The sequence below is a fragment of the Neovison vison genome, chromosome 2, assembly GCF_020171115.1.
Source record: "Neovison vison isolate M4711 chromosome 2, ASM_NN_V1, whole genome shotgun sequence".
In the NCBI taxonomy this organism is placed as follows: Eukaryota; Metazoa; Chordata; class Mammalia; order Carnivora; family Mustelidae; genus Neogale; species Neogale vison.
In genome coordinates, this window is record NC_058092.1 from 201717439 (window position 1) to 201731657 (window position 14219).

Consider the following 14219-nt stretch of genomic DNA (forward strand, 5'->3'; position numbering starts at 1 on the left):
ATGTCATCCCTTTTGTGATCTAAGAATTAGAGAACTAATAATGAGGACATGTGCAGCTATATAAGCAAAAAAGTAATGGGAAGAGTCAATGTCCCTTATTATTTAAAGGCAAAACTAATCATCCCTTTCACTGTCATTTGTAATACTTGAAATACATTGTAATACTTGTATCTACAAGGACCAAGATGGGAATAATACTTTTGTCACTGACAATTTTTGATTCCATATAATAGCTTCTCTGTCTCTGGCAACCTAATAAGCTAATCAGAATTCTAAACAATGCCCCAGGCTCCACACTAAGCTCTCTACCTGCATTAGTTCATTTAATTTCCTCTACAACTCAACTACCTGTATCTTCTCCAATTTACCCAAGAGCAATTATTCAAATTGCCCATTTGTGAGGTAATTAAGATGTAAACCTAAGTAGGCTGACCCCAGGGCTGTCTTCCTCATTAAATCCTGCCCACCCTTACCAAGGAACAAGTACCCTGTATCTGACGTAGACAATTTTATGCAAGCACATTACACCTCTAGTGAAGGGTTATAGCAGCAGTTCTCAAGTGGACCAGCATATCAGCATCACCTAGGAACCTGTTAGAAAGGTAAATTATCTGGCTATAGACCAAACATGATGAATCAGCAATTCTCGGACCGGGCCCAGAAATGTGTTCAGAAGCCCTCAGGGTGATGCTGAGGCACCCTGAAATTGAGAACCAATGGGCAGAGGTCCAAAGTGCTTGCTCTCATTCCTCTACTTGACTACTCATTTAACCAAGTTCCTTAAACTAAGGCCGCCTTGATCAGTTTTATCTCTACATACTTACAAAATGACTGAATGAATATGGCAGGCAAAGATATTTAACAACGCCCCTCACTCATTAGTGTAGGATGAATGAGATTGCAGCAATATGTTTAAAAAAAAAAAATACAAACCAGAAACCTTGGAGCTCTTTTTCCTTCCCAAGTAAATCATCCAGAGATTGCCTAAGAAGCCTGTCAGTGGAATAAAAGGATTCAGTTTAGTAAACCTGAGCGATGCTGGAAATTTAGCAGAATACTGAGGGGCAGCATATTTTCAATGGAGACTGTACTCAGAGGCAGTGCCTCTCAGATTCACATTCTCCTGTAACTCAATTTCCAGTAGCAGAACACATCTTTTAATTCTTTGACTTAAAACAGTTGTGGCATTTCCCTTGTTAATATGCTCATTAAAGGAGATGAAGGCTGCTGCAGTGCATTAGTTACCACAGAAGGCTACCATGTTACCTACTGGCTTCTAGTTTTAAGCCTCTGAAGAAATGCATACCACAAACTGGGAATACATAAAAATCTGGAGTATTTGCTTTACTTTATAGAATACAGAAGTCATTCTGGGTTAAAAGTATAAAATTATGAAATCTAACAATATACGGAGGTCTTTCTGTTGCAGGATGCTGCCAAAATTGGCAAATTCTTCAAGTGGTGTTGGTCCCAATCAGAAGTTACTCCAGACACAAAACTTCTATAAAACTGATGACAGATCCTCCAAATGGCCCTACAGCCATGCCCCTGCTACAAAGTGACTCGCTTGTGATTAATAGGACACTTGGTAAGTGGTCAAAGATCAAGTCTTTCGTAAAAGATAACTGCAATCACCTCATACTCACAAAACACTTTGTGGATATTCTTTTGGATGCAGCTGTTGTCAGCGAGACTATCTTCTATGACTTGCACTCAAATGCAAGGCCAAAAGGGAGGCAAAGTTCAAGCTTGAGGAAATAAAAAAATAGGCAAATCAAATGGTTCTTCCAAAAGCTATGATTTTAGGGGTTGTCTAAATCATTAAAACCATTTCCCAGGAGCAGAATAAACAGAGGATAGTAGTATGCAAAATATTCCATTTTGTTTTATTTTTATGGATAACTGTCATTAATACAGCAGAACTGGTATGATTATAAAAGATACAAAAAAAAAATCAGAAGAATGTTAGCATTCAATAGAAATTAAAACCTGAGCTGAAGGCTGATAAGAAAGTCTGACACTTGGCACTGTTCTGATGAAAGTAAAGAAACATGTATGCTAGACTCCATAAATAATTCATATTAACTCAGAGAAAGTTAGCTTACATTTCAAAATCTACACATGGAGCTACAAATGCACCAACACTTGAATTAAATGACTTTCGCTACCGGCTTAAACATTTGTTTAAGATAACCAGTGTTACCTAAAACTCTCAAAGGGGGAAAGCAGGGAAGTGTGTAAATTGTAGATTTCTAACTAAGAAGTTGAGGTATGTTGGTATATGGTTTAATTATTTATTCATGTAGACCTAAAAGGATAGCTCAGTTTGTCAGAGCATAAGAGAATGTCAAAAGACAAAGGCATGGGGATGGATCAACATAAGTCCACCCCAACTTCTGGAAAACAAGAGACAGTCTAATATCACTTCAAAGAACCGTGCTTCTAAGAGTAGACTTACAGTCTAATTCAATTCTCACTTTGGCTTCTAGAATATCTCTAAGAATTTAGTGGAAAAGAGGGACATTCAATTCCTTAATTAATAACTGTCCATTAACAGAAGGGGAAACGAAATGAAACAAAAACAAAAAGCCAACAGAGGGATGGGCTTTGTTGATTAAAAACCTGTGAACATGAATACACGTTAGTATGTAGAGTCTTGAGTCATACTTACAAACCAGTGGTTAATATACTACAAAACTTTACAAACATAAAATCTCCTCATCAGTTGCAGAACTTCCGACCTAATGGAATTAACTTCTTCTCCCTTTTAACTACTCCTTCCACAGAAAGTCCTAAAGCTGAGGAGTCATCAGAATACCTATACTTTTACATGTGTCATCAAAACATGGCTGTTTTGTCAAAATGATGCAGGAAGCAATATCACATGAGGTCAAGGATCTTATATTCTCTTAAAACATAGTTTCAGTTTTTTGTACTCCAAGTTACATTTTAAAAAAAAAAAAAAAAAAAAAAAAGATGAGAACAGTTGGACTCATAGTTTCTTTCAGCCCAATGTCATTACAATGTCTCCATGCTAGGAAAGGATATAGTATTTAAGAGCTCTATTACAAAATATCTCCAGTTCTAAAAGAGAGAGCTTTTATTTATTTAATTTTTAAAGGCTGAAGCAGCACCCTTTCCTTAGCGGAGACCAGCCACTGACTTCCTACCTGTACCAGCTTTCCAGGATGACACTAAGTGAGTTTTTGATCTAATATTTTTGCCCCGGGTTTTACGAGGTTTCTCTTCTTTGTGCACCTTCATGTGCTGCCTAAGATGAGAGCTCTGGCTGAAGCATTTGCCACATTCACTGCACTGGTAGGGCTTCTCCCCTGTGTGGGTTCTCTGATGCTGAATAAGGTGGGAACTCTGGCTGAAACATCGGCCACACTCATCACACTGATAGGGTTTTTCTCCAGTATGAATTCTCTGGTGCTGAATGAGATTTGAGCTCTGTTTAAACCTTTCTCCACACTCATCACATTTATAGGGTTTTTCCCCGGTATGGATCCGCCGATGCTGAATGAGGTTAGAGCTCTGAAAGAAACTTTTACCACAATCGGCACATTTATGGGATTTCTTTCCAGTGTGAATCTTTTGATGTTGAAAAAGAGTTGAGCTCTGACTGAAACTCTTTTCACATTCAGTACATTTATAAGGTTTCTCATCCAGGCTTCTTCTCAGTCTACTCAAGCTTGAGTCAAATCGAACAGTCATTCCCCATCTTTGCCGCTGCCGGCCTGTTTTGCGTGAGTTTTCATAGGCTTTTCCTTGGCTCGAGCTCCGAGAAATACTTCCCTTTGGTTTTCCTAACCGCATGGTGATGAGCCAAATATATTCTTAAGAGTCTGCTCTCTTCTTCTGAGCTGAAGTTTCACTTCCTAGAGCTACGTAGCTCAATTTTCTGTGTGAAAGAAAAAAATAAAAGCCAAAGTAGATCAATCTTTATTGTTGTTATTCAACCTGAACCCAATTATTCAATCTTCAACCCGCGGAAACTGCATCCCTGTGTAAATTAAAAATGTATCTGATGCATATGAAAATAAAAACAATTCTGGGGCGGGGGGAAATACTTGCAAAATAATTCTAATAATTCCCAGGGTTTCAATTTAATAAATATCCCCAAATTTTGACCAAATTTACCTATGCGGTTTTTGTCTGTTGGGACAGGATAGAAGTGATAAATGGGAAATAATAAATTTTTATTAGGCATTATTAAATGAGTATATAACTGAAGAATTAAAAGGTGGAGACACCATAATATCCTAAGAAGAATTAACTCTGAAAGACAATCAAAATTTGGGGATTAGAATATTATTAAATTTTAATATTTACTTCCATGTTAAAATTCTACTTACTTACTTACTGGTGACTACTCAAGGCATCCAAATTAGAAAGAGATGAAAAATTATACTACTTTATTAAATTAATTTTGTTTATCCTTTCTGGTTTCACCATTCTACTGTCACAGCATGAATATGACTTGGCTCTAACTTTGTAGCATTGTTCTGAAAGCAGGAACACCCCTATAAGGAATGGCAAGTTTTCATGAGTCAATTCAGTAATACTGGATGAGAAAAATGTAAATGAAAAGATGTCTTATTGGTTTTTTTTTCCCCCTTAGATTGTAGTGGCCCAAGAAAGAGGACAATTCTTTGAAAATTTGAAATAAGTAAATTGTTTCTGGAGAAGAAAAAATTCAGAAGAATTTTTGCTGGAAAATAGAATGAAACTGAGTAGAAACAAAGGGTGGTGAGTAGAACACAAGAAAATGAGGGGAAGAAAATAAGTTTGCATGCAAAAATAGAAGTTTTAAAATATTCAAATGCTGCAAAAATTCAAATAAAATAATTTCATTTATTTATTTATTTATAAGGTTATTTAAAATAATGGCCATAAACATAAACAGGTGACAAAGTGGGATAAACTAGGTTGAAAAAGTAATAAAATGACTGAAACTGTTTTTCACATCTTGTGTCAGGAAAGACTTTAAAATGGGAATAATTACCCAGAGTCTTTGCATAAAAGTTTATAAAGCAAATAACTGAAAATACAAATGACATCATTGTTCTTGCCTTTCCTTCATCTTTTTATGTAATTCAGACTCCAGGCCTGGTAGTACTAAGGACTTTATTTGGATATTTAATAATTATCTCTGTTGTAATTACAGTTAAGTATCAGAAAGAGTAAACTGCATACAATACCTATCACCGAAGGAGCACCACTCATTAACTTTGGTCAATATTTGCAGAGTATCTATTACAGAGTATTTACCTATTTACAGAATATCTGTTTCAAGGAGACATTTGTTAGGTACATAGTGTTGATGTTTAAAACACAGCTATCATGGGAAGCGCACATGGAAAAAATTTAACTTTTTCATGCTATAGAAGTCTATGAGACTATGAGACTATGCAATCCACCTAGAACACTACAGTGAGGAAATCATATTGAGAGGTAGCCTTAGTGGTACGCAGACACTGTTCTATAACCTTTAACTCTCATAGCAGCTTTATGCGATGCTTTCCATTTCACAGCTAAGAAAAGGCAGGCCGACTTCAGCCAGGTCCCCAACCCCTAGCAGCCTGATCTTAGAGCCTGTCCTCTTGGTGGCCGAACTGACGTCCAGCGCCGAGACCGGTGCTCGGCATAATTCCTCCGCAGGTGCGGATGTTACGGGAAACCTGAGCGATGGAGCTGCAGTCGTGCGAACGCGCGTACCCGGAATGGACCTGCTTTCTCCTACATAAAACCGGGAGGACAACAAAGCTGCGACATCGTCGGGGTGTCAGAGGTGTAAAGGAGTCCGTATCTGCGGCTCGCTCCTAACAGCCCTGTGCTACCTCAGCATCCGATCCAAGGATTTAGTCCTGAAAAGCGCCGGGCGACGGCCGTCGTGGGGACTGCGGCCCGCCCCACGGGCGCTCCCGTGCAGGCCTCCGCCCTCCGCAGGCCTCCGCCCTCCGCAGGCCTCCGCCGGCCGCTCCTCGCAGGCCGGGCCCGCCCAGCTCCCTCCGCCCTCGCCCCCGCCCGGCAACGAGCCTTCCTAGCGGACCCGGGTCTGCGCCGCCCGGCGGCTGCCAAGCGGTGCCCGAGCCACCTCCGAGCACCGGGCCGCGCGCCCCCAGCCCACTCACCGCGCAGCGGGCCGCCCGCCGCCACCCTGGCTCGCTCGCTCGCTGGGCGCCCCTCGCGCCGCCGGAAGTGCGGGCCTTGCCGTCAGTCTGCGCAGCGCGGCCGCTCTAGGAACGTGGCGGGGGCGACCCTCTATGGTGCTGGGCCCACCGGAAAGAAGAAACCCTTTGCTTCCTCCTGTTTGTTTCCTTTTCCCGCCGCGCCGAAGTCCTCCCCAGGACCTGAGGAGCGCGAGACCTGTGGCCGGGTCCCTTTGTGTGCGCGCCGTGGCCTCTGGAGCCGGCTGACTGCAGGCCGGTCAGTGGGGGCTTTTGAAAGGCGGCACCGGCCTGACCAACCCCTAGACCTCATTCGGCCCATAAGTTTTGAGCATTTACTAATTATTAAGTGTCACGCTGGAGAGCCGAAACTGTTACTGATACGGTCCCCCGTGCTTTAAAAAGGTGGTTTGTTGTTGTTGTTTTTGTTGCTGTTGTTTTTTAACCAAGTAAATATCAAGATTTTTTTTTTTTTTAAATTCCAGTATAGTTAACTTACAGTGTTATATTAGTTTCAGGTAAATTTTAAGATCTCAGTTGGCTTTCCTAAGCAATTCGTGAATGGGTAGCATCCCATCTAGGAAGTAGAGATGTTCCAAGGAGTTGTACAAAATGAAAAGTTTTTATAGGAAGGAGGGTGGAACAAAGAGTTATTAGCGAAAGGAAAAAAAAAGTTGTTATACTTTGGTGGGGAGGGAAGGAAAGGCAGTTTTTGTCATAAGGATGAACTGAATAGTGCCCCTAAGGAAATTTCAAATGTTACAAGACCACATTCCTGGGATAGGTTGAAACTGTAACTAAGTCTTGGTTTCCCATGGGCAGAGAGGGTGAGGGGCTGGGGCAAGTGACTCCATTTTGGGCTTACCACCTTTAATTAACAACAAAAAAAGCCTCTGGAGGATGGGAATGATCATACTTATAGATAACGAAACCGAGTCTTAGAGAAGTTTGCTCAAGTTTCTACAGCGTGTTAAGTGGAAGAGCAAGGATTGGGAGGGCTCTTGTTGGCACCAGAGTCTCCTGATTTTCGGCATAACCCCTCATTTCTCTTTAATAATGATCTCTCCTGGTTCTCCTCTCTTGAAAGCTCCTCCTCCTCCACCAGCCTAGCAGGGGCTAGGTCACTAACCTCTCCTCCTTTCTCTTTGCCCTCATTCCCCTGTAGAGCTGCTCCAGTCTGATGGCTTCCAATACCATCTGTTTACCTGAAGACTCCAGACTTGGCAACTCTAGTCTGACCCTGGGATGCAAACAGTGTTAAACTCCAGACCTGTATATATCCAATTGTTTACTCAGCTGCCATTAGCATGTGTGCCGGACATCCTGAACCTAACCTGCACCACAGAGGAATTGCTGACATTCACCCAACCTGTTCCTTCAACAGTCTTCATCCCAGCAATTGATGGCAACTCCTTCTTTCTAGTTGCTCAGGCCAAAAATCTGTCTTTGTGTCTTTTTTCACCCCAAATCCAAACCCAATCCAACTCTGAATTCTGGTGTCTCTGTCTTCAAATATATCCTGAACTGAACAGCTTTCAGCAGCTTCACTGCTATAACCTCCACCAAGCTGAGGCTTCTCTGAGAAACCACCCCACAGGGACCAGTGTGCCCTTGAGCCTAGTTGTATTTGAAGAGCTCGTTCTAAGAAGAAGGGTGTACACACATGACGTGGAAAAGCTCCGTTTTAGCAGGGAGCACTGCTGCATTTGGCAAGACCACAAGAGAGGCTGGTCACAAGTGCAGTAACCGCCCTGGTCCATCTCCCACAAAGGGACCCCGACAATGGCTCTGTCCACCAAGCCGAGACTTTGCTTTCTGTTTCCTTTGGTTTCCCTGGGAAAGGAAACTTTGGGGATTCCCATTCCTGGGTTTGCAGAAAACATCTCTATTAAAAGCATGGCCAGGAGGGAGCAGAGCCCCACCCTGCATGCTGTGAGTCCAGGAGCAGGTCAACAGCTGGCTTTCTTCCAGGCAATTTCAGCTTGTGGGGCCAAAGTGTAAACGTGCTGTTTTTATACTTAGAACGGCTTGGCTCTGAGTGCACTTCCTGCTTGATCATCATTGAGGGACTGAGGCAGGGAGGCTGCTGCCCACCTGGGCACCTGGGAAGGATATCCCGCTCCTTCTCCACAGCTGCAAGGTGCCTGCCTCCTGCCCACGGTGGCACACATTGTGCTTTGCTGCCTCCTCGGCAAATCACCTGGTCAGAAGGTTGATAAGCCTTGTGCTTTGTTTCCCTGGGACTAAAGGACCAGATGTATCCTGGGTGAACACATTGTGACAGTGGGAAGGCCTTTAATCCATTTTCTGGTAAACATTCCTGCAGGTGGCATATGGTTATCACATGAGAAAAACAAGCTGGTTTTTTTGGTTCCTTCTGATGATTTGTTCTGGACAAACCACCCTGTTTTCCCTGAGTCCAGTCCTTCTTTTGCAATCCTGTTGATTTCATCCTGTGTTTATTATTTTCTCTGGTTCCTGAGACCTGACCTGGGAAGACAGTCCTGTTCTAGGAGAGGACATTCACTCATAGGAATCTATACTTTGGTTTTGGATACTTTTGTTGTCTGAGATACTAGTTAGTGAGGGAGCACATGAGAAATACCATAAGCTCTATGGAGAGAAGAAAAGAGAGTTCCCACATAAACCAGCAGGAAGCCACAGAGCTAGCAGAGAAAGTCTGAAGTGGTGGTGGCACAGTGAGCTGAGTTAGCAGACTTACAAATTGCCTTGAAAAACACACTGTTGGTAAAAAGATTGGCTAACTAACCCCTCGGATGACTGTAGAAGTGTGCATTTTTCCCTTTCCTGTGCAACTTGCTAGTGATTTTTCTTAGCTATGTTTTGATAATGTCTAGTTCAAAAGTGGTGCTTATCTAGGCAGGCCTTAAATAATATTGTAAAGATTGCCAAAAAAAAAAAAATCTTAAAATGAGAAAAACTATAAAACAAAACCAGCAAGTGCTTTTAGAGGGCCTCTGATGTCTTCCCATGTGCAGGGCCCTGTCCTGCTCCTAAGCCGGCGGTGTTTCTCAGGCTGGAAAGCCACCTATCCCAACCCGGGCTCAGCCTCCAGGCCTCCTTCCGGGGACCTACACCAGCTCCATCGTCTGTTGGTCCCCTGACCCTCCTGGATAACACCAAACACCTCTTACTGAGATGAACCGTGGCTCCGTCTTTGTCCCTCCTGAACTGAGCCTGGCACAATTACTCCTGAATAGTGGATTGGCAGTTGAACTAGACCTGAGCTTGTAACTATGGGTTGGGGAGTAGAACAGCCTGGAGAAGCCTGTTTGATTTGTTTTCTACCCTCCCTGAGGTATTGCTGCCGTCCCATCGGAGCCCCTGCCTGGAAGATTCCTATGGTCCTCCTGATGCTGAGATTCTGTGAATCAGGGTGATTCGATTGCTCACCCTCCAGGCTGCCCACAGACCCCCATTCTTCCTCTGTGCCCTTTGGCTGCCTTTGTCCTCAGGCCCCACACTAGTCCTTGGGCTATGCACTGAAATGAATGAGTCACGTTGGGGTCCAGAGCACCAGGCTGTGGCTCAGCTTTAGATCTTTTGCCAAATTTGGCCACACATACTGTAGGATCAAAGTTTCAGAGGTTAGATCTGGGAGTCAAGGTAGACACATAGCTCAGAAAGAAGGCTTGGTCCGAATTCCTTCAGTTCAATACAGTGCACCTTTATTGAGCACCTAGGAAACTAGGAAAGGAAGGGAGAGCAGAGATGACAGATACAGCAGGGCGTCTCCCTAGGGCACCTCTGCATGTCTCCATGATGATGGAGCTAGGCCAGGGATGTCTTGGCAGGAAGCTCACCTGGAACTGTGAGTCCACACAGCACAGCTGCTCCCAGGCTCGGCTCTTTCCGGATGCCAGGAAGGAGCCAGTGCATGGAGCAGAGTCTCTTTTATTTGGAGTCTCTTTTATTTGGAAGACTTTATAGTTTTTTCCTTTAAATCCACTATCCACAGGCCCCAGTGAGAAAAGAATTTGGTCTTTAACTTGCTCTGTTTTGGACAAACACTTCACATGACCAATGTACACTGTTGCATGGTTAGTTTTGCAAAGGCCTTCCGTTCATTCCAGAAATTCTCCATCAGCTGACAAATCCAAATTGTTGTGGCCCCAGGGAATTCAAAGCCCTTTCTCCTCAAATAGACATTTCTTCTCATTGTGCCCCTTTGATGGGAAGTGTAGAGACTGAAGGAATAAGCCCAGAAAAGGCAGGAGGCACGCAGGCATCCACGGGACAGCGGTGATGGGGACTGAGCATTGCCTTCCTGAGCCACTGCCTGAGCCCTGGACTCTGCTGCACAAGGGCTGGCATCCTTCCAGTGCCATGGGGCCACCTCCTTTATGGGATCAAAGCATCTTGTTTCCTGCAGCAAGCTCCTTATAAGAATTCTTCTGGTCCCAACAAGAAGTTAGAAGCCAGTACTTCAGAGAGAGGACGGGATGCTCATGGTCTTGTCCAGGGTCTGAGCTCTGCTGCCAGCGTGCTAGGCTGTGCCATGCTCAGAGGGTGGCATCAAAGTCTTGGAGGCCAGGATTGCCACAGGGTAGTGAAGGTCAGAAGCAGGACACATCCCCTATCTGCTGGCAACCCTTGTTTTTTTCAGTAGAGCCTTGAGCAGCAGCATGAGGTGAAGGCAGACAGGGATCTCATGGTTCACGTGGATGAAGAGGTCAGGGGCTTGTGGCCAGGCAGAAACTCTGGGCCTAGGCACTGGGAAAGCAGATAGAGCACACACCCCACAGGCTCGATCACACACCACTCTCCTGAGCAAGAGAGGGGTGGCAGGAACAGGACTGGCCATGCCATCCAGCCACATCATGTGGCCAGTTCCCCAGCTTCAGGGCTGCATACTGCCCAGGCAAGCCTCAGACATAGACTGCACCGAGCAAAGTCGTGGCTCCTCAGGCCTGGCTCTGGGCCCTGTGAGTGCTCAGCTTGGAGCCAAGAGCCAGGGACATGGGACGCACGGCACTCAGGCAGAAAGATGCGTAGAAGTGCGGGGGCTGAAATTCCTCAGTCAGGGCCTGGCCACCCGCATGCAGGTGCACTGGCTGTGGGGGGCTTCAGAAGAGGCCGCTGCTAGCTGGCTACTTGGCCTCCACCAGCTGCTCCAGGCGCTGCAGCATCGTCAGACGCAGGGCTTGGAACCTGGAGGGAGACACAGCCAAGAGGACTCACCAACACAGGAGGAGACAAGGAGAGGGGGACAGAGCAAGGGAGCGCACAGATAGTTGGGCCAGTAGATCTGAGGCTGCTCAGCGGCCACCATCTCTCCTCCGCTGAGGCCAGGGAAGAAGAGCCAGGCCACACCCTGCCAAACCAGCGGCTTAGAGGAGCAGGCACACGGGGCTGCAGACGCTGGCAAGCTTCAAATGCAGAATGTGCTGTTTCTATTCCAGAGATTCTCCACTATAGGACAGAGCGTGCTGGAGGGGACAGGGTGGCAGAGTGGGGATCAGGAAGCCTGCATTCAGGCCCAGTCTCGTCAGTGACCTGCGCTGCAACCTTCTGCACCTCAGGCCTCAGTTTCTTCTCTGTGCTCTGACTACACTAGCCAGGTGACCCCCACGTCCCCTTCTAGCTCCCAGACTGAACAGCAGACTGCATGGTGGACTGTCCCCTCTGACCGGGTGTCTCTGCTGTCCTCCTGAAAGGGGCCTCACTACAAAGATGGAAAGCTGGGGTAGGGGGTTGGGGGAAGGGCTGAGGCATTCCAAAACTCATTCAGCCAGACACCGGAATCCAAACCAGTCCCCCAACTACATGTCCTCTCACCATGAGCAGACTGCCTCCTTCCTTTCCTAAGGAGGACCCCAAACCTGGCCCCGGCTGAGTGGCCCACATGTTCCCCCACCCCCATCCCATCTTTCACTCTACAGAGGAACAGACCAATCATTGGCAGATGCAACTTGGCTAGCCTCACGCAGCCAGGCCTTGACGTAGCTTCCCCAGGAGCCCGCAGGTGACACCTGCTCACCTTTCCATTGAACAGGTCCCCTGCACCTGAAAACACCAGCTGGTACAGAGGGTTCCAGCAGTCACCACTCTTTGGCAGGCTCAGAATTCTCACTAGCGGGAAAGGCCCAGACCTGGCGGAATGTGCCCCGAGCAGGCCTTCTCCTCGGTCACTCCTCCAGGGCTGTGTCTCCTGTAGAGCTCATGACCCCGGTCCAGCGCCCACCCCTGCTCCTGCCTGATTCTCCCGAGCTGTTTCAACAGCGGCGCCCCTCCAGAGCTGGCGAGGTGCTGAAGCCAGAGGGGTGGTTTGGCCTGCCTCCTGTCCTTTCCGCAGGCTATCACCCCAGCTTGCCCTCACTATAGAGCAGGGGGCCAGCGGGCGGTGCCGGGCAGCCAGGGTGGGCAGGCCTCCCTGATTCGGGCCAGCGCCATGCCCTGGAGGAGAGAGCTCGCCCGGCCCCAGCCTGGGGGCTCTGCCCTGCACACTTGACCCACGACTGGCTCTTTATGTGCTGCTTACTTCATGGTCAGTTTGATTATTTCTCTTTCCTCCTCTTCTTTTAATTTTTCAACAAAACTGTCCAGCACCGGCATTTCAAATTTAATGTACTGAGCGACCTAGAAAATCCAAGAACATTTTAATGTGCTTTAAATTAGAAGCCAAAAATGTGTTTTCTTTTCCTCAGGGTCTCCACAGCTGCTGATTTAGCTCTGTCTTCTAGCCCGGGAAGGGGCTACCCGTCTCCCCACTCACCCCCAGCACTCATTCTGTACTAGGACGGAGAACAGAGAGGCCCATGCTCACTGCACAGCCTATTATCCCTGGGAGGAAAGATGAAGCTGGATATTGGGAAAAGTATTCAACAGAGAGTAGAACCACACTGGAGGATCTCCAGAGCGGGGGAGCAGAGCACTGGGAATGCCCCCATTTCTTACCGTGGAACAAAGCTGTGCTAGTCTGTGAGTGGTCCAAGGGATACAGGGTCACTGACCTTCACCTTGGCCCAAACCCTGTAGGCCTTTTCTGTGCAAGGGAGCTCAGCAGCATGCTCTTTCCTAGACCAGGATGCAGGCTTAGGACGTGGGCCTTAGGCACCTGTCTCCCTTCCACAGGCCCTGGGTACATGTAGGCCCCGAATAAGGAGCCGCTGTGAGAGTCTTTAGTGTAAGGACAACTAAATACACTCTAACAAAGGAAAAGTTTCTGTCTGCCTGAGAGGAAAAGCTCAGGCATTGGTTTTTGAGGACTCAACTTCCTTTTCCCCCTAAGCCAGCAGATGGAGTTGGTGGGCACTGACAGGAGGAGGGAAGGCTGGAGCCATCACTGTGCTGGGCTCGGGGCCCTTTGGGACAGCTGGGTGAGATGTCACTGCAGAGGGCTCTGGCCAAGCGCATCTTCAGAGCCCTTGGGAGACCCCCATGCTGTCATGCGGCCCCTCCCTGAGGAACAGGTCTCCCTGAACCTCAGCCCCGACTCACATCGTGGGGAACTTCCTCGCCCAGGTCGGCTTCCATCAGGAATATCCTGGCGATCTTCTCACATGGCCCATGCAGGATTCTGGAAATCAGCGGATACTCACAGTCTTTTAATTTTGTTCTCTCTGAAAAAGAAGGTCATTTATAAAATTCCTGGGGCATTAGGATTGCCCCCTCTTTGTTCTGGGGTGGGAATGTGGTAGAAAAATGGTGGTCCAAGGGGCTGGGAACTTTTTCCAGACCTTGAAGAGAAGGTTGCCCTGAATGTTGTGTGATTGTGGCATACAGCAAAGACAGGTCAGAACAGGAGCCCCGGGAGTAGAAGAGAGGAGAGCGTGGACATAGGGAGGCTCAGTTACCATGGAGCAGAACCCTGCACAGAGGGACATGTGCGTCCTGCAACCGTTCGCAGGGGGCGAGGGGTTTCAGTTCCAGCTCACAGTCCCTGATGTGTCCCCCAACCCCTACCAACTGAATGAGATCAAAGACAGTGGCTTCCCTTGTGTTTTTGGCAGGATTCTGTAAGGGGCAGAAAGTGTGCCTGGGTTTGGGTCTGGCGGAGCATTGACAGTGGCCGTGAAAAAAGGA

The 14219-nt window shown here is 46.7% G+C and overlaps 2 protein-coding genes and 1 long non-coding RNA gene across 5 annotated transcripts in view; 1 reads left to right on the forward strand and 2 right to left on the reverse strand.

Annotated features, from left to right (window-relative positions):
• Positions 1 to 1860: 1860 nt before the first annotated feature.
• ZNF22 (zinc finger protein 22) lies at positions 1861 to 6212 on the reverse strand. Its single transcript, XM_044240038.1, has 2 exons — positions 6138 to 6212; positions 1861 to 3904 (listed from the first exon to the last, which is right to left on the reverse strand). The coding sequence occupies exon 2, from the start codon at positions 3817 to 3819 to the stop codon at positions 3142 to 3144; it is 678 nt and encodes a 225-aa protein (XP_044095973.1). The 5' UTR covers positions 3820 to 3904; positions 6138 to 6212; the 3' UTR covers positions 1861 to 3141.
• A 232-nt stretch (positions 6213 to 6444) lies between these two features.
• On the forward strand, positions 6445 to 7664 carry LOC122900890. Its single transcript, XR_006383318.1, has 2 exons — positions 6445 to 6578; positions 7339 to 7664. It is a non-coding gene; the product is annotated as an uncharacterized LOC122900890 (long non-coding RNA).
• A 2176-nt stretch (positions 7665 to 9840) lies between these two features.
• Positions 9841 to 14219, reverse strand: part of RASSF4 (Ras association domain family member 4) — a 30952-nt gene continuing 26573 nt past the window's right edge. For all 3 annotated transcript variants that reach the window (XM_044240036.1, XM_044240037.1, XM_044240035.1), the window contains exons 9-11: positions 13635 to 13756; positions 12676 to 12773; positions 9841 to 11345 (exon numbers count right to left, since the gene is read on the reverse strand). In XM_044240036.1, coding sequence (XP_044095971.1) covers positions 11285 to 11345; positions 12676 to 12773; positions 13635 to 13756 — 281 coding nt within the window. In that variant the 3' untranslated portion in view covers positions 9841 to 11284. The remainder of the gene's footprint in view (positions 11346 to 12675; positions 12774 to 13634; positions 13757 to 14219) is intronic.

Excerpts from the sequence above, each read along its gene's own strand:
- ZNF22 (XM_044240038.1), bottom strand. The coding sequence starts at position 3,819 with ATGCGGTTAGGAAAACCAAAGGGAAGTATTTCTCGGAGCTCGAGCCAA.